This window comes from Littorina saxatilis, linkage group LG3 (genome assembly GCF_037325665.1).
Source record: "Littorina saxatilis isolate snail1 linkage group LG3, US_GU_Lsax_2.0, whole genome shotgun sequence".
Taxonomy (NCBI): Eukaryota; Metazoa; Mollusca; class Gastropoda; order Littorinimorpha; family Littorinidae; genus Littorina; species Littorina saxatilis.
In genome coordinates this window covers 74,013,287-74,033,331 of record NC_090247.1, presented here as the reverse complement: position 1 = coordinate 74,033,331, position 20,045 = coordinate 74,013,287, and the positions used below count along the sequence as shown (strand labels likewise).

Here is a 20,045-nt window from a genome sequence, read left to right as displayed (position 1 = left end):
AGGCGACTAACGGGATTCCGTTTCTCTTTTTGGCTCACGTAAGTGTAGCCTATGCGATGATAAACTTTGTCTGTCTGTGCGTGCGTGCGTGTGTGTGTGATAGAAACTTTAACATTTCCGAGTCTATGGATTACGTCAGTCTCGGTCAAAAGTGTTCGACGTGTGTGATAGAAACTATTTGAAGACGTCACATTATGACGTAAGAGGGTTAGACGTCACGCAAAGGAATTACTGAAAGTCTCGGTCATTGTTATTGTGAGCGGGCCGAGACTACTTGGCAGATCCAGGGTCTCGCTTTCTTGCACAGTTTCACCTATGCTTACTGTGTGTGTGTGTGTGTGTGTGTGTGTGTGTGTGTGTGTGTGTGTGTGTGTGTGTATGTGTGACGGAGTGATTGAGTTTGTGTTACTGTTTGTCGATTTCTTACGTGAGCCTTGAAGGCTTCGCCTCTTGTTACCCTTGTTAAGTGTTTCTTGTAAAGAATATAGTCAATTTTTGTAAAGATTTTAGTCAAGCAGTATGTAAGAAATGTAAAGTCCTTTGTACTGGAAACTTGCATTCTCCCAGTAAGGACAATACATTGTACTACGTTGCAATACACGTAATACACGCATGCAGGAAAAAAAATATATATATGGGTAGCGCCGTATGTATGGCAGCTCGCTTTCCCCGGGGAGAAAGCAGCCCGAATTTCCATGAGGGTAACCTCACTGGACTGTAAATCTTATCCAATCCAATCCAATCCAAGCCCCTGGAGCAAATTTTTGATTAGTGCTTTTGTGAACAAGAAACAATTAACAAGTGGCTCTATCCCATCTCCCCCCCTTTCCCCGTCGCGATATAACCTTCGTGGTTGAAAACGACGTTAAACACCAAAGAAAGAAAGAAAGACATTTGTATGTCGATGCATGACGAAGATGAACACAGAGAGCACTCCAGAGTGACAGTTTGACAGAAAGGTTTCCATGGTCGTTGAGTTGACTTGTGGAAGTAAAAAGAGCTAGTATGGATCTGTCAGAGTGGACTCAAGAAATTCATTGTTCAGCCTTTGTGTTGAAGGTTTAGTGGGGCAGGACAATTGTCTTCAATAAAAACTTTGTCAGTCTTCTTTCTTTTTTTTCTTACTTTTATTCGTTCATTATGTCTTTCTTCGTTTCCCGCAGTGGGGCACTGCGGTTATGAAATTAAAGGCCCCTCCTGTGTTTGGAACCGCAGGAGCTTTCTAGTTTGCTGTTTGGTAGATTTTTGGTTCCTCTTTCCTGTCATGCTCTCTTTTTCTTCATGAATTCTTTTCTTTTTTCTGCCTTCTTGCTCATTCACCTGTATTTTTTCCAAAAATCTCTTCTCTTGCCGCTTGTCTCGCGATTCATGTATAGTTTAATCTGTTAGTGTTCTGATGTAAGTCCAGCAGTAGATAGGTTAAGCCTATTTTAACATACTGGAAACTGGTAATCTTCCAGTAGGTATTAATTTAGTTTTACTAAAGCCTGCTGGGACACAAGTAATGGGTTAGTGCATTTGTAAACAGGAATCGCTTGACAAGTGGCCCCCTTCATCCCCCCCTTCCTCGTCCTGATATGGCTCTGCGTAGTCGGCTGGACGTTAAGCAACAAATAAACAAACAAAAATGTCTTTCTTCGTTGCTTTCTTTCTTTCTTTCTTTTTCTCTCTTTCTGTTCTTTTTTTCTTTCTTTTCTTTCTTTTTTTTGCCTTGTTGATGTAAAGCAATGTTTGATTCAAGAAGCTAAGGGGTCAAATGTTCTTGCATGGAACAATAATAAAAATTATTATGGTGACAAAAGTGACAAAATTATTCAGAAAATTTGGACAATGCCAGCTTCTTACAGATTTTTTTGACACTAGTTTATTTCTGCTCCTAGCCATGTTCAAAAGTGATGAAGTTTTCCGCAAGTGTGTTAAAACTCTGTAATTATTAAAAAAGATATAAGTTACTTCAATTAATATTAACATAGCATCTAGACAGAAGCTAAAATGTTGTATGAGCGTTTTTCAATACAGTCATGTTGAGGTATTAAACATAGATGTGTGAGCTGTCAAACACACATTGCTCTCTCCTCTGCAGTCTCTGTGACCCCCCCCCTCCCCCTCCCCCTTGTTCTGACTATCCCTCTCCTTCCCCCCTACCCCCCTCCTTCCCTCTCCCCCCCCCCACCCCCCATCATCCCCCCCTCCTCCAAATTCTCTCAGTCTTAATATAAAGACTAGGGCGTATAGAAGCAGACAGGGAAAAGTCGGATATAGATTTTTACTTTGAATCAAAAAGCCAGTAACATAGATTTTTTTCTCCGACTATCATTTCCCATGAGACGAAATTCTTAATGCCAGACACGGAAAGTCTGTGCAATGATTTCGCTGACACGTGTAATGGATGTACGAGACTGGCTGCTTTTACCCACAGTGCATGATGTGATGTTCCAACTGATTGGGGAATTAGTGTGCAAGGGGGAAACGTGAGAAGTTTTTCATCCTGGAGCTCTTCTCAAAGGAAAAGGGTGGGTGAGAGAATAATCGGGTCAATAGGACAAAACAGCAGTCCCTTTTTCTCTTCATTTTTTCTTTCTCTGTTATGTGTGTGTGTGTGATTTTTTTTTTGGGGGGGGGTGTTATTGTTTAATTTTAATTTTAATTTTTTACTGAATTCAGTTGCGTCTTCTGTTGTTTTTATTCATTTTTAATTGTTTAACATGTTGGTTTTGTTTTGTTTTTGGCTGACTTTTTAGTTATATATGTTTTTCATTTGTAGCTCATGTTTTTTGTTTTGTTTTTTTGTTTGTTTGTTTGCTTAACGCCCAGCCGACCACGAAGGGCCATATCAAGGCGGTGCTGCTTTGACATTTAACGTGCGCCACAAGACAGAAGACCCCCCGTGGGTTAGGGGGAGTCCCATATTGGTTGGGACGAGAAAGAATTTACTCGATGCTCCCCAGCATGTCGTAACAGGCGACTAACGGATTCTGTTTCTCCTTTTACCCTTGTTAAGTGTTTCTTGTATAGAATATAGTCAATTTTTGTAAAGATTTTAGTCAAGCAGTATGTAAGAAATGTTAAGTCCTTTGTACTGGAAACTTGCATTCTCCCAGTAAGATAATACATTGTACTACGTTGCAAGCCCCTGGAGCAAATTTTTGATTAGTGCTTTTTTGAACAAGAAACAATTGACAAGTGGCTCTATCCCATCTCCCCCCTTTCCCCGTCGCGATATAACCTTCGTGGTTGAAAACGACGTTAAACACCAAATAAAGAACAAGACAGAAGTCGCGTAGCTCATGATGTGTCATTTGTTACAATATATGTTCAAAATCCATCATGGATCTAAATGTATAAATATTATCAGGATAGTATTTTTTTCCTTGTTGAAATCTGTGATCTCTTCTTAACTGATGTTTGATGTGTGAAACAGCCAGACCTGAACATTTAGGTTTTATACTTATGCTTAAAAGAAAAAGAATCATCTAGACCATGGACTTTGGAAGAATATTACTTTCTAGTGTGATAGAGAAAAAAAAGCCATATTGAAGGTAAAAGGTAAATATTAATGATTTTTCATGAACTGCCTAATGCTGCCTTGCAGTGATTGAAAGAGGCAAAAACAAAGTTTGTTGGGGTGGAAGTAACGGAGGGGGAAATTTGATAATGTATAAAAAGAGGAATAAGCAGTGATAGAACGGACAGAAGAAAACAACAACAAAACCAAAATATTGTATAACTATGTAACTGACACAATTGCCCAAAACCAAAATATTGTATAACTATGTAACTGACACAATTGCCCAAAACCAAAATATTGTATAACTATGTAACTGACACAATTGCCCAAAACCAAAATATTGTATAACTATGTAACTGACACAATTGCCCAAAACCCGCAACAAATTTTTCTTAAAACATGTTTGAAGTTTGAACGTACATGAACTTTTTGTGTGCGAAAAAAATTCAACATACATACTAAACTAAACAAATATGAAAAACGAATAAACTCACCTTCACCCTTACTCCATGAAAGACGAAAGCGAGAAACATGCCGAGTGTGACCCTTCCGTTTTTCTCCCTCACTTATCACGATGGCTCAGTCGCACGTGCTGTGTCCATCCATTCCGATTGAGATCAGGCGGGGAAGTGTCGGAGCGTGCGAGTGTGAGCACTAGAGTCGCTGGCACTATCGGGCGGCAATGGAGATTGTACAAATGTGTGCTGGCTATGTTGGCCAGCTTAGGGTAGTCTGCTTGTTGTGTCATTGATTTTCCAGCTTTCTCCCCTCCTTTCTACACCCCCCCCCCCCACCTCCCTCTCTCCTCTTCTTTCCTATCACACTGCTGTAAGTAATCGCTCATAGAAAATTGTTTTGCTGTGATGAAGCTTGTGGATGTTTTTTGTGTTTTGTTTAATATTTTTGTTTGTTCTTAAGCAGTGATCTTGCTGTATGTTTAAAGTGAACTGGTATTACATGTTCCCAAAAGACAAGATGAATACATGTCAGAAAGAACGGTCACTTGGTCACAGTTACTAGTCAAACTGTGAAATATCATAGCAGTGGCTCTGTTTTGTTACGAGAAGCCACAGCTTTCTTACTTTTCATGCTTCTAGGATTTGATAACCTCCAGACATGATGAAAAACCTGTTAAAAGCAAACAAAACTGGTAAATCTGGCTTGTTGGCAATATCTTTTTGGGTATTTTCTTGTTTAACACTTTCTACCCCACCTATGTTGACCAAGTTTTTTTTAGCCGAGACCAGCAGGTCACTCAGAATTGTAGTAACTGTGTACAAACTGTGTATCAACACGCTGGAATGCAGGCGTTGGATCGACGTTACAGGAAGCAACTAAAGTGACTGTGTGTACGGATATATTCATACCAGGTCAGATAGAAACATATGAGTTGGTACGGATATATCCGTACCTGGGAGACAATGAGTTAAGCCCATCAACATTGCTTAGAGCAACGGATTTAATGTGAGCTTGCACCAGGTGTGTCAGGTGTTTTGTCTTGTTGATTTATTGACATGCTTCAAATCAAGATACACAGTTTCTCTCATTCAAAGACACAAACACAAAAGTGAGAAAATAGAACGAAGTTGAACATTTTGTACCGGTCAAAACAGAGAAGTCAAAGAAATGAAAATCAGAGAGGAAGCATTACGCACATACATTTTTTAAGAGATAAAGATACCCCCCGCCCCGCGGGTTAGGGGCAAGAATTTACCCGATGCTCCCCAGCATGTCGTAAGAGGCGACTAACAGGTTCCGTTTCTTTTTTTACCCTTGTTAAGTGTTTCTTGTATAGAATATAGTCAATTTTTGTGAAGATTTTAGTCAAGCAGTATGTAAGAAATGTTAAGTCCTTTGTACTGGAAACTTGCATTCTCCCAGTAAGGTAATACATTGTACTACGTTGCAAGCCCCTGGAGCAAATTTTTGATTAGTGCTTTTGTGAACAAGAAACAATTGACAAGTGGCTCTATCCCATCTCCCCCCTTTCCCCGTCGCGATATAACCTTCGTGGTTGAAAACGACGTTAAACACCAAATAAAGAAATAAAGAAAAGAGATAAAGATAGAAAGAAAGAACCAAAAGTCAAGTTTCAGCAATTTATTTTACAAGGCACCTTAAATTCAACGGAAAACTTCTTCAGAAGGGCGTCTTCAGTCTCTATCTTTAAGGGTATTCAAAAATGATTTAAATGTCAACGAGGACTAGTGTGTATTTGGATACAGGTGCAATGCATGTCCTTACTCTACTCATTGCTGTGGTGTACATAGTGTATCGGTCGCTGACTGGGAAACGACTAGATTTGCAATCAAGCTTGAACAAGTCAAATAAGGCGCCAAGGCCTGTCGTGAAGGGGAAATTTCCTGGGGCGAGTTCTTCCTGGTGAAATCAAGGACCTCTGCCAGTTGACGTCAGATCTTCTAATGATGCTTCATTCTGCTTCTTTGCCTCCTGCGCTCTTTGAATCGGCCTGATTCTATGGCTGGCCTTTCGTGATTTTCTGGGCGATAGGAGCTGACCTGAAATCATGCCTTGTTGCGTCGCTATTTGAAGTTTCTGTTTGATTGGCTGTGTGAGTACATGACTGTGCAGGGGTTGTATCGACGATGAAGTCTTCATTCCCCTCGCTTGGTGTATACAGCAGACATGTTAATTTGAGCATGTAGGATCATGTGAACGATTTTGGTGTTCGCCAGTCTTTGCGTTGGAACACGTAGGTTGAAATTTGTAAGCTGTAAGTTGGTCAAGTTTTAGGGAAAATTGGAGCAAATGAAACTCCCAAAGCTTTGAATCTGGCATCATAAGGCATGTATGTCTCTCTGTGCCTGTTTGTCTCAGTGTCCATGTCTGTCTCTCTGTGCCTGTTTGTCTCAGTGTCCATGTCTGTCTCTCTGTGCCTGTTTGTCTCTGTGTCCATGTCTGTCTCTCTGTGCCTGTTTGTCTCTGTGTCCATGTCTGTCTCTCTGTGCCTGTTTGTCTCAGTGTCCATGTCTGTCTCTCTGTGCCTGTTTGTCTCAGTGTCCATGTCTGTCTCTCTGTGCCTGTTTGTCTCAGTGTCCATGTCTGTCTCTCTGTGCCTGTTTGTCTCAGTGTCCATGTCTGTCTCTCTGTGCCTGTTTTTCTCAGTGTCCATGATGTCTGTCTCTCTGTGCCTGTTTGTCTCAGTGTCCATGTATGTCTCTCTGTGCCTGTTTTTCTCAGTGTCCATGATGTCTGTCTCTCTGTGCCTGGTTTTTCTCAGTGTCCATGTATGTCTCTCTGTGCCTGTTTGTCTCAGTGTCCATGTCTGTCTCTCTGTGCCTGTTTGTCTCAGTGTCCATGTATGTCTCTCTGTGCCTGTTTGTCTCAGTGTCCATGTATGTCTCTCTGTGCCTGTTTGTCTCAGTGTCCATGTCTGTCTCTCTGTGCCTGTTTGTCTCAGTGTCCATGATGTCTGTCTCTGTGCCTGTTTGTCTCAGTGTCCATGATGTCTGTCTCTGTGCCTGTTTGTCTCAGTGTCCATGATGTCTGTCTCTGTGCCTGTTTGTCTCAATGTCCATGATGTCTGTCTCTCTGTGCCTGTTTGTCTCAGTGTCCATGTCTGTCTCTCTGTGCCTGTTTGTCTCAGTGTCCATGTCTGTCTCTCTGTGCCTGTTTTTCTCAGTGTCCATGTATGTCTCTCTGTGCCTGTTTGTCTCAGTGTCCATGTCTGTCTCTCTGTGCCTGTTTGTCTCAGTGTCCATGTCTGTCTCTCTGTGCCTGTTTGTCTCAGTGTCCATGTCTGTCTCTCTGTGCCTGTTTGTCTCAGTGTCCATGATGTCTGTCTCTCTGTGCCTGTTTGTCTCAGTGTCCATGTCTGTCTCTCTGTGCCTGTTTGTCTCTGTGTCCATGTCTGTCTCTCTGTGACTGTTTGTCTCAGTGTCCATGATGTATGTCTCTCTGTGCCTGTTTGTCTCAGTGTCCATGTCTGTCTCTGTGCCTGTTTGTCTCAGTGTCCATGTATGTCTCTCTGTGCCTGTTTGTCTCAGTGCCCATGATGTCTGTCTCTCTGTGCCTGTTTGTCTCTGTGTCCATGTCTGTCTCTCTGTGCCTGTTTGTCTCAGTGTCCATGTCTGTCTGTCTGTGCCTGTTTGTCTCAGTGTCCATGTCTGTCTCTCTGTGCCTGTTTGTCTCAGTGTCCATGTCTGTCTCTCTGTGCCTGTTTGTCTCAGTGTCCATGTCTGTCTCTCTGTGCCTGTTTTTCTCAGTGTCCATGATGTCTGTCTCTCTGTGCCTGTTTGTCTCAGTGTCCATGATGTCTGTCTGTGCCTGTTTTTCTCAGTGTCCATGATGTCTGTCTCTCTGTGCCTGTTTGTCTCAGTGTCCATGTCTGTCTCTCTGTGCCTGTTTGTCTCAGTGTCCATGTCTGTCTCTCTGTGCCTGTTTTTCTCAGTGTCCATGATGTCTGTCTCTCTGTGCCTGTTTGTCTCAGTGTCCATGATGTCTGTCTGTGCCTGTTTTTCTCAGTGTCCATGATGTATGTCTCTCTGTGCCTGTTTGTCTCAGTGTCCATGTCTGTCTCTCTGTGCCTGTTTTTCTCAGTGTCCATGATGTCTGTCTCTCTGTGCCTGTTTTTCTCAGTGTCCATGATGTCTGTCTCTCTGTGCCTGTTTGTCTCAGTGTCCATGATGTCTCTCTGTGCCTGTTTGTCTCAGTGTCCATGTCTGTCTCTGTGCCTGTTTGTCTCAGTGTCCATGTATGTCTCTCTGTGCCTGTTTTTCTCAGTGTCCATGTCTGTCTCTCTGTGCCTGTTTGTCTCTGTGTCCATGTCTGTCTCTCTGTGCCTGTTTGTCTCTGTGTCCATGTCTGTCTCTCTGTGCCTGTTTGTCTCAGTGTCCATGTCTGTCTCTCTGTGCCTGTTTGTCTCAGTGTCCATGTCTGTCTCTCTGTGCCTGTTTGTCTCAGTGTCCATGTATGTCTCTCTGTGCCTGTTTGTCTCAGTGTCCATGTCTGTCTCTCTGTGCCTGTTTGTCTCAGTGTCCATGTCTGTCTCTCTGTGCCTGTTTGTCTCTGTGTCCATGTCTGTCTCTCTGTGCCTGTTTGTCTCAGTGTCCATGTCTGTCTCTCTGTGCCTGTTTGTCTGTGTCCATGTATGTCTCTCTGTGCCTGTTTGTCTGTGTCCATGTATGTCTCTCTGTGCCTGTTTGTTTGTGTCCATGTATGTCTCTCTGTGCCTGTTTGTCTCAGTGTCCATGTCTGTCTCTCTGTGCCTGTTTGTCTCAGTGTCCATGTATGTCTCTCTGTGCCTGTTCGTCTCAGTGTCCATGTCTGTCTCTCTGTGCCTGTTTGTCTCAGTGTCCATGTATGTCTCTCTGTGCCTGTTTGTCTCAGTGTCCATGTCTGTCTCTCTTTAAGATCAGTCAGCAAAGGAGGAAAGAATGAAGTACAAAATCTGAATGATTGAAGAAATATATTTGTAAAGACTTTTGGGGGCTTCACATCGAGCAGTATTTAATGTCTTTTTTATGTGCATGTTTCGTTTGAATCGCCACGATAAAAAACAGCTCCTTGTTTGTATTTCATCATTGTAAAAATGTCATGATGTGTAGTAGAAGTCAATTCTATAAGCCTGCATTATTTTCCTCGCATAAAGCAAAGGAGCCTTTTTGTTTTCCACTTGTCCTCGGCTTGGGAGGGCAGTGCATTTATGGCCACCAGTAATTCTATACCCATTTACTGTCACGCGAGCTCGTGCTGCGTAGACAAGGATGACATTTTGCGTCGTCAGTCGGCTAAACTCCCAAACTTATTTCAAACCACCAAAAACATTGCCTTGATTTCGGCAGCTCTGCCACACTTTTTCACTGTGGGGGAAAGGTTCTGCCTAGGTCGACTAACTGCCTGAAACTTCTAAAATTGCCAAATGTTTAATGACCATTAGCAACAAACATCCCTGCTATGACCTGCTTTTCCTAGGCACGTATAGCATATTTTACGTCAATTTGAAGCTCAGTGACTGGTAAATGTTGTCAAGTTTAGTGGTTCAGTGTGTGGCAGTGAGGTCTTAACAGGCCAACCTTCAGATTACAAACATGCATGGGGTGACAGGGATATTTATATGTAGGCCATGAAACATTTTCCCATTAAATTGCCTTAGGCCATTTAGAAGTGCAAGTTTCTGATCTATTAGAAAGTTAGTACATGTCTGCCTAAGTGACTTGGTTGGGCCAAGGTAAACAAATTCAATGTATCCAATTCCTCGAACAACTCTATTTTTCCCCCCCGTCACAAGAACTTTTTGTTTTGACTCTTCAAAGAAAAAGATTTAAAAAAAATATTTGACGTACAGACCCTAATTCTTTGGCCTTGTCATCGAAAACAAACATTTGTATTTTGTTGGCCTTGTTACAAATAGATGATGAAGTCGGTCAGTTGTGATGCAAATCCTAGAGCTGGAGGACTGGAGCTTCATAAGTGTGACACAAATACAATATATTATAGCATGAAAAGTTTGAAAGTGCAGTGCTGGAGGAATGGCGCTATCAATGTTCACTTTGTTCTTTCCCTTCCTTCCTTCTTCCGCCCACTCCTAGTCTGATTCTTGGCCCAGCCAGTGCTAGCAGGCATGCTTGAAACTTGATTACATGTAGTCGCATTAGAATTTGTAATCGTTTTTTTTTTGTGTGGCCAAGCCTGGGGGAAATCTAACCATGATTTGTATTGATTTATAACTCCCTGCCGTTGCCTACATTGGACCTTATCGCCTTTGCCGAGTTATTTCCTTCCGCTGTTAATTCCAGTTCTATTTTGAATGATGGCTTTTTCAGTTTTGAGCAAGACATCCAAAAGTATTATGTTTGTTTCTTCGAGTTTAGCAGTATTTTATGGTCTAGATTTGTGTAAACCAGGAATGCTTGATTTCATTTTATGTTTGTGAAGTTGGATTGGCATGTAGGTAAAGTATGCTGTAGAAATAAACTTTAACATTTAGACAAAAGATAATGAAGGAAAGATGTCTATCAGGTTGACCAATTTGGAAAGAGAAAGATGTCTATTAGGTTGACCAATTTGGAAAGAGAAAGATGTCTATTAGGTTGACCAATTTGGAAAGAGAAAGATGTCTATCAGGTTGACCAATTTGGAAAGAGAAAGATGTCTATCAGGTTGACCAATTTGGAAAGAGAAAGATGTCTATCAGGTTGACCAATTTGGAAAGAGAAAGATGTCTATCAGGTTGACCAATTTGGAAAGAGAAAGATGTCTATTAGGTTGACCAATTTGGAAAGAGAAAGATGTCTATTAGGTTGACCAATTTGGAAAGAGAAAGATGTCTATTAGGTTGACCAATTTGGAAAGAGAAAGATGTCTATTAGGTTGACCAATTTGGAAAGAGAAAGATGTCTATTAGGTTGACCAATTTGGAAAGAGAAAGATGTCTATTAGGTTGACCAATTTGGAAAGAGAAAGATGTCTATTAGGTTGACCAATTTGGAAAGAGAAAGATGTCTATTAGGTTGACCAATTTGGAAAGAGAAAGATGTCTATGAGGTTGACCAATTTGGAAAGAGAAAGATGTCTATTAGGTTGACCAATTTGGAAAGAGAAAGATGTCTATTAGGTTGACCAATTTGGAAAGAGAAAGATGTCTATTAGGTTGACCAATTTGGAAAGAGAAAGATGTCTATTAGGTTGACCAATTTGGAAAGAGAAAGATGTCTATTAGGTTGACCAATTTGGAAAGAGAAAGATGTCTATTAGGTTGACCAATTTGGAAAGAGAAAGATGTCTATTAGGTTGACCAATTTGGAAAGAGAAAGATGTCTATTAGGTTGACCAATTTGGAAAGAGAAAGATGTCTATCAGGTTGACCAATTTGGAAAGAGAAAGATGTCTATTAGGTTGACCAATTTGGAAAGAGAAAGATGTCTATCAGGTTGACCAATTTGGAAAGAGAAAGATGTCTATCAGGTTGACCAATTTGGAAAGAGAAAGATGTCTATCAGGTTGACCAATTTGGAAAGAGAAAGATGTCTATTAGGTTGACCAATTTGGAAAGAGAAAGATGTCTATCAGGTTGACCAATTTGGAAAGAGAAAGATGTCTATCAGGTTGACCAATTTGGAAAGAGAAAGATGTCTATTAGGTTGACCAATTTGGAAAGAGAAAGATGTCTATTAGGTTGACCAATTTGGAAAGAGAAAGATGTCTATTAGGTTGACCAATTTGGAAAGAGAAAGATGTCTATTAGGTTGACCAATTTGGAAAGAGAAAGATGTCTATTAGGTTGACCAATTTGGAAAGAGAAAGATGTCTATTAGGTATTGACCAATTTGGAAAGAGAAAGATGTCTATTAGGTTGACCAATTTGGAAAGAGAAAGATGTCTATTGGGTTGACCAATTTGGAAAGAGAAAGATGTCTATCAGGTTGACCAATTTGGAAAGAGAAAGATGTCTATTAGGTATTGACCAATTTGGAAAGAGAAAGATGTCTATTAGGTTGACCAATTTGGAAAGAGAAAGATGTCTATTGGGTTGACCAATTTGGAAAGAGAAAGATGTCTATCAGGTTGACCAATTTGGAAAGAGAAAGATGTCTATTAGGTATTGACCAATTTGGAAAGAGAAAGATGTCTATTAGGTTGACCAATTTGGAAAGAGAAAGATGTCTATTAGGTATTGACCAATTTGGAAAGAGAAAGATGTCTATCAGGTTGACCAATTTGGAAAGAGAAAGATGTCTATTAGGTATTGACCAATTTGGAAAGAGAAAGATGTCTATCAGGTTGACCAATTTGGAAAGAGAAAGATGTCTATTAGGTATTGACCAATTTGGAAAGAGAAAGATGTCTATTAGGTTGACCAATTTGGAAAGAGAAAGATGTCTATCAGGTATTGACCAATTTGGAAAGAGAAAGATGTCTATCAGGTTGACCAATTTGGAAAGAGAAAGATGTCTATCAGGTTGACCAATTTGGAAAGAGAAAGATGTCTATTAGGTTGACCAATTTGGAAAGAGAAAGATGTCTATCAGGTTGACCAATTTAGAAAGAGAAAGATGTCTATCAGGTTGACCAATTTGGAAAGAGAAAGATGTCTATTAGGTTGACCAATTTGGAAAGAGAAAGATGTTTATTAGGTTGACCAATTTGGAAAGAGAAAGATGTCTATTAGGTTGACCAATTTGGAAAGAGAAAGATTTGTAACAGTAAAATCCAGGCACACATGGGCCTGCAACCATACATACAATACACACTTGTAAACACATGCACACACACAAACACATACATGCATGAACACACACAAGACCACACAAGCTCACACACAAACACAACCACACACACACAACCACACACACAACCACACACACAACCACACACACACACACACAACCAGACACACAACCACACCCACACACACAAACACACAATGCACACACACGGCACACACACACACACACACACACACTGTGTGTGACACACACACACACACTGTGACACACACTGTGACACACACACACACACACACACACACACACACACACACACACACACACACACACACACACACACAGATAGGCACGCAGCGTACAAACTAAACAAGCAGGCTTCACGAAGGTTCTACAACAGGTCCAAATAAAGCCCCAGGGTAAATACGTAAGTGTTTGCTTTAGGACAATTTAGCACTGATGGAAAAGCCATAGCGCAGAGCCAGCAAGTTCAAATTCACTTTTCCTCCCAGATTAATCAGAAACGGTAGCAGATTGTGCTGGGCCATTTGTCCTGTGATTTCTGCCACCCCCAGAGGTCTTTGGGTCCCCGTTGATAAATGCATCAGGGAGGAAATGGAGCAAAATACAATGATTTAACAGCTCTGATTGGTCCCCGGGGTGTTAGCACTGTCCAATAAATCGGCCCGTTATGTCACTCTGGGGTGAGGGTGTCTGAGACTGTGGTTGGCCTGGTCTTATTGCAATTACACTAGCTTTGTCTCGTTGCTGTATTGATTTTGGATCGGTTCTCTACTGTCCCCTTCCCTAATTGATACTAAAGGAAACTGTTTTTAGCTTTGAAGACGCGATTTGAAGATGGATTCCAGGAAATGAGGGGGGGGGGGGGGGGATATGGAGGAGGAGGTGGGAGATGTAAGGGGGGGCAAGGGATTGTTAACTGTGGTAAAGATTTCTCCCCATAATGGAGTATGGCTGCCTTAATGGTAGCTAAGTGTAGAAAATGGTCATGCACACGAAAGTCCACTCAAGAAATGTGAAGGTACACAGGAGTAGTAAGGTTACTCAGAAACGCAGAAGACGAAGGAGATTGCATGGGATATGAAGTGTTTTTATGCACCCTGGAAATGGCATGTTGAATTGATTTATGGTGGGAGAGAGAGCAGTGTTCCCTTATTTATGTGTTTTTGTCTGGTTACTTTTCGGAACTGGCCTCTCTCCCCAGGGAAATCAATTTCAAATTGATGTGCAAAATGCATTGGCCTAATTTTTCTGATTTTACTTTTTCACCCTTTGTTTCTTTTCATTTATGTTCTGGTATTATTTTTAGTGTCACAGGGCTGAAAGCCCAACAAATGGTGTACTGAGCAAACTTGACTAGCCAAACCCACAATTTGTTTCAGCGTCTTCACTCGCATTTGGCGAGTAGATGAACATTTCTACTCACCAGTTACATGTTTTTACTCGCCACTTTCAGGCCTGTGTCACAGTTGATGTTGTGTGATGATGTATCACTCACAGTTTATAAGATGCTTTATATGTACAGTGGTGCCTGTAATTTAAGGCCCCTGTGCAGTAAAGGGCATCTCTGAGACTTGTCAAGACAAGACACATGTATTGTGGGAAAACTGATGACTACAGTCAAACGCCTCCTTCAAGACCTCTCACACTTACAATGGAGAGTCTTAGAATGGAGGTAAGGTTACAGTAATGAACAGAAAATCTGAAAAATCAAGGTCTTAAAAATGGGGGTCTTTAAAGGGGGGTTCCGCTGTAGTCCCAACCTGTAGTCCGCTGTAGTCCCAACCTGTAGTCCGCTGTAGTCCCAACCTGTAGTCCGCTGTAGTCCCAACCTGTAGTCCGCTGTAGTCCCAACCTGTAGTCCGCTGTAGTCCCAACCTGTAGTCCGCTGTAGTCCCAACCTGTAGTCCGCTGTAGTCCCAACCTGTAGTCCACTGTAGTCTCAACCTGTAGTCCGCTGTAATCCCAACCTCTTATCACAGCTACAGTGGAACCCCCCTTTTAAGACCTAAATCTGAGAAAATTGGGTCTTAAAAAGGAGGGAGTCTTAAATGGGGGGTCTTTGAAGGGGAGTACTCCACTGTACCGTATTGTAGAGGTTGTTAGTTTAAGCTTGCTTAGGTCTCTGCCTGTTACTGAGTGTGCAACTTTTCTATGTGTTTCAGGCCTCCGGCAAAAATCTCAGAGTGGGAAGGCATTGTTTCACCTGGGGGAGCTGTTTACCTGTCTGTCGGAGCAGCTGTCTGACATGGTCACCTGTCTGTCCTCTGCCACTGTGGATTTCTTGCACCAGGTAAGTTCTATTAGGAAGTGGAAAATGCTTCAGAGAAAATGGATGAGGGAGTTCACTGAGATTTTGAAATCTGAAAATGCGTGATATTTATTTTATTTTATTCAGTAATGTTTGTTCTTTATTATTTTTGTTTTGTGGAAAGTTCATGCAATATAACTAATTTCAGTGAAAGGGATTTTGTTGCTTGACCTTGCTTTGTGTTTTCCGCAGATGTTAGTTTTAAGACGCCCCCCGCGGGTTAGGGGGAAGAATTTACCTGATGCTCCCCAGCATGTCGTAAGAGGCGACTAACGGATTCTGTTTCTCCTTTTACCCTTGTTAAGTGTTTCTTGTATAGAATATAGTCAATGTTTGTAAAGATTTTAGTCAAGCAGTATGTAAGAAATGTTAAGCCCTTTGTACTGGAAACTTGCATTCTCCCAGTAAGGTAATATATTGTACTACGTTGCAAGCCCCTGGAGCAATTTTTTGATTAGTGCTTTTGTGAACAAGAAACAATTGACAAGTGGCTCTATCCCATCTCCCCCCTTTCCCCGTCGCGATATAACCTTCGTGGTTGAAAACGACATAAATACCAAACAAAGAAAGAAAAGGAAAGAAAGTTTTAAGACATTTTTAAGTTGGCAGTGCATGCAGACCTAACCCACTTTTTGGCTCACGTAAGTGTAGCCTATGCGATGATAAACTTTGTCTGTCTGTGCGTGCGTGCGTGCGTGCGTGTGTGTGTGATAGAAACTTTAACATTTCCGAGTCTATGGATAAAGCTCGCATAAGAAGATTACGTCTCGGTCAAAAGTGTTTGACGTGTGTGATAGAAACTATTTGAAGACGTCACATTATGACGTAAGAGGGTTAGACGTCACGCAAAGGAATTACTGAAAGTCTCGGTCATTGTTATTGTGAGCGGGCCGAGACTAATTGGCAGATCCAGGGTCTCCCTTTCTTGCACAGTTTCACCTATGCTTACTGTGTGTGTGTGTGTGTGTGTGTATGTGTGACAGAGTGATTGAGTTTGTGTTACTGTTTGTCGATTTCTTACGTGAGCCTTGAAGGCTTCGCCTCTTGTTATTATTATAATTATTTGTACAACAGTATTTCCTTGCATTCCTACAATCAGCCTTACTGACCCGTAATAGAGGCCCGGCCTATTTCATTTGTGCCTAATGTTTTGTCATTCAGACTCAGGACTGCCTGCTGTGGCTGCCAAGGCTGCTGAAGGAGAGCATGAACAGTGGAGGCATCCACAAGGTGGAGGAGGTCTACCTGTCACAGCTGGCTTTACACTGGCACTGGTGCTGGAACAAGATGCTTGCACGCCTGCTGACACCTGCCAGGTGAGATTGTGAAAATGTGTTTCTGTGTCAGGTAGTTGACAAGGATTTTTCATGTGGAGAAGATATGAATTTGCCGGTGTGATATTTTGATGAGAGTCATGCTTTTTGAGTCACTTGAGAAAAAGTGACTCTATGTAATCGGTCAGTGTTAGTCTGTCCGGCCGGCCGTCCGGCCGGCCGGCCGTCCGTAGACACCACCTTAACGTTGGACTTTTCTCGGAAACTATCAAAGCGATCGGGCTCATATTTTGTTTAGTCGTGACCTCCAATGACCTCTACACTTTAACGATGGTTTCGTTGACCTTTGACCTTTTTCAAGGTCACAGGTCAGCGTCAAAGGAAAAATTAGACATTTTATATCTTTGACAAAGTTCATCGGATGTGATTGAAACTTTGTAGGATTATTCTTTACATCAAAGTATTTACATCTGTAGCCTTTTACGAACGTTATCAGAAAAACAAGGGAGATAACTAGCCTTTTCTGTTCGGCAACACACAACTTAACGTTGGGCTTTTCTCGGAAACTATAAAAGTGACCGGGCTCAAATTTTATGTGAACGTGACTCATTGTGTTGTGAATAGCAATTTCTTCCTGTCCATCTGATGCCTCATATAATATTCAGAACTGCGAAAGTGACTCGATCGAGCGTTTGCTCTTCTTGTTATATTTAGTCAAGTTTTGACTAAATATTTTAACATCGAGGGGGAATCGAAACGAGGGTCGTGGTGTATGTGCGTGTGTGCGTGCGTGTGTGCGTGTGTGTGTGTGTGTGTGTGTAGAGCGATTCAGACTAAACTACTGGACCGATCTTTATGAAATTTGACATGAGAGTTCCTGGGTATGAAATCCCCGAACGTTTGTTTCATTTTTTTGATAAATGTCTTTGATGACGTCATATCCGGCTTTTCGTGAAAGTTGAGGCGGCACTGTCACGCCCTCATTTTTCAACCAAATTGGTTGAAATTTTGGTCAAGTAATCTTCGACGAAGCCCGGACTTTGGTATTGCATTTCAGCTTGGTGGCTTAAAAATTAATTAATGACTTTGGTCATTAAAAATCTGAAAATTGTAAAAAAAATTAAAAATTTATAAAACGATCCAAATTCACGTTTATCTTATTCTCCATCATTTGCTGATTCCAAAAACATATAAATATGTTATATTCGGATTAAAAACAAGCTCTGAAAATTAAATATATAAAAATTATTATCAAATTTTTTTTTCGAAATCAATTTAAAAACACTTTCATCTTATTCCTTGTCGGTTCCTGATTCCAAAAATATATAGATATGATATGTTTGGATTAAAAACACGCTCAGAAAGTTAAAACGAAGAGAGGTACAGAAAAGCGTGCTATCCTTCTCAGCGCAACGAATACCCCGCTCTTCTTGTCAATTCCACGGGCACTGGCTTTGCCACGGGCGGTGGAGTGACGATGCTACGAGTATACGGTCTTGCTGCGTTGCGTTGCGTTCAGTTTCATTCTGTGAGTTCGACAGGTACTTGACTAAATATTGTATTTTTGCCTTACGCGACTTGTTTTCTTTCTTTTGGGAACCGGATCTCCAATGATGCAGAGAAGACTTGCTCGGCTCCCAGTTGTTGGTTCAAAGCATTACTTTTGTGATGCAGCACTTTTCCAATCCCCTAGCTACTCCCCCGACTCCAAGCCTCCCCCATCAACACCCTGACTCCCCCATCAACACCCTGACTCCAAGTCTCCCCCATCAACACCCTGACTCCCCCATCAACACCCTGACTCCCCCATCAACACCCTGACTCCCCCATCAACACCCTGACTCCAAGTCTCCCCCATCAACACCCTGACTCCCCCCATCAACACCCTGACTCCCCCATCAACACCCTGACTCCCCCATCAACACCCTGACTCCCCCATCAACACCCTGACTCCAAGCCTCCCCCATCAACACCCTGACTCCCCCATCAACACCCTGACACCAAGCCTCCCCCATCAACACCCTGACTCCCCTTCCACACATCTTTTATATTAATTTCATTGATCAGCCTGCCAAAACAACTGAAATTACTCGCATTACTCAATATTTTCAAATCAGAGACCTCTCTCTTTTTCTGCATCCAGCGCCCCAGCTGTGCACTCGACCATTACCAAGGTGAGGAACCTGCTCGGCGATGACACCTCCGCTGCCAAGCTCTTCGTCAAGTTCTGGTCATCATGGGGTCACCCAAGGGCGTTCCTCACGGAGACAGAAGCCAGGCTCTGGTGCGAGTTTTGTGCGCTCAGTTCCAGTCTGCTTGTCGACAGCTCCATGACCTTCCAGATTGCACAGCAACGGGTCAAGGTCGTGACGACCTCTCAAGGCAGGACCATCCTACGGAAACTGATGTTTGTTGCCAAGAGGCTTCTTTCTGGGGATTTTGATGTGGAGTCTGGTAAGTTGATGATTAAACTTGCCATTATTTCTAGTTTATAAGTAACAAACTAAAGAGAAAAAAGAAAACTCATAAAACCAAACACCCACATTCTCCTATGAAAGGTTTTCAAGTGCGCTTATTTGTCTAGGTATGAGTAAGTAAAAAACATAGGTAAATGATTGCAGAATAAATACACTTCAATGTTCTTAACCATTCACTTCTTCAGGGAAGAACTCTTTGAATAGTTTTTATTTCAACTTTTTTCCCCCAGATCTACTGAACATACGCCAGTTCCTCAGAGCAGCTCAGCTGATCCATGAGGAAGAAATGGCAATGGTCCAAACACCTACACCAGCTACAGCAAGCCCTCAGTCCAATACTGACCCGCAAACTTCAACATTCGTGCAACTGTGGCCAGTGTATGAGCACTTGGATCTGCTGGCAGAGTTGTCCCACCTGCTTGGTTTTTCTGCAGAAGGAGGAGAGGAAATGGAAAAGCGTGTGCGTCTGCTGGACTTTGAGTTGCACTGCTCAACTTCTGCTGTGTGTTGGGATGTGTCCAAAGAACAGGTAGTTGTATTTTCTCACATCACCCTATTTAATACAGGGTCTTTCAGTTGCTTTCCTGTAAAGTATACAGAACTTGATACCATGTGTCAAAAACTGTGTGTGTGTGTGTGTGTGTGTGTGTGTGTGTGTGTGTGTGTGTGTGTGTGTGTGTGTGAGAGAGGTGCATTGATTTATACATCAAGGGCCCTTTGCAAGTTGTTAATTCAGGTAATATAGGTAATGCCTTGTAAACAAATATGTCCTGGCAGCGAACAGGTTGATTACCACTGTGTTAACCCCATGCATGTGCCACAGGAGCTGAAGGCAGGGGACAAGATGAAATGGTTGCTGCAAGTGCTGCAGCGTCTGTGGTCCAGTCCTGCTGTGGCCAGCTGCACTCAGTGGCTCACCTGGGGCACAGAGGCCGCACAAGTCGACAAACACGACACAAACGTGAGGATGCTGTCTTATTAATGTTATATATTAAGATATGTGCTTATTTGGGTAAACTGCAGCCTGCAGGTTTGACTTTTCACCTTACCTATCGATCTTCTTTACGTAATCATGTACAATCGCACAAGTCTAAGTCTTTGTTTGTTCGTTCATGGGCTGAAACTCCCACGGCTTTTACGTGTATGACCGTTTTTACCCCGCCATTTAGGCAGCCATACGCCGCTTTCGGAGGAAGCATGCTGGGTATTTTCATGTTTCTATAACCCACCGAACTCTGACATGGATTACAGGATCTTTTTTGTGCGCAC

At 42.0% G+C, this 20,045-nt stretch overlaps 1 protein-coding gene across 2 annotated transcripts in view; it reads left to right on the top strand.

The window, feature by feature from the left end:
• The window catches only part of LOC138963233 (midasin-like), a 221,192-nt gene that overhangs the window by 132,832 nt on the left and 68,315 nt on the right, over positions 1-20,045 (top strand). For both annotated transcript variants that reach the window (XM_070335290.1, XM_070335291.1), the window contains exons 39-43: positions 14,880-15,007; positions 16,187-16,341; positions 18,443-18,753; positions 19,007-19,305; positions 19,600-19,737. In XM_070335290.1, coding sequence (XP_070191391.1) covers positions 14,880-15,007; positions 16,187-16,341; positions 18,443-18,753; positions 19,007-19,305; positions 19,600-19,737 — 1,031 coding nt within the window. The remainder of the gene's footprint in view (positions 1-14,879; positions 15,008-16,186; positions 16,342-18,442; positions 18,754-19,006; positions 19,306-19,599; positions 19,738-20,045) is intronic.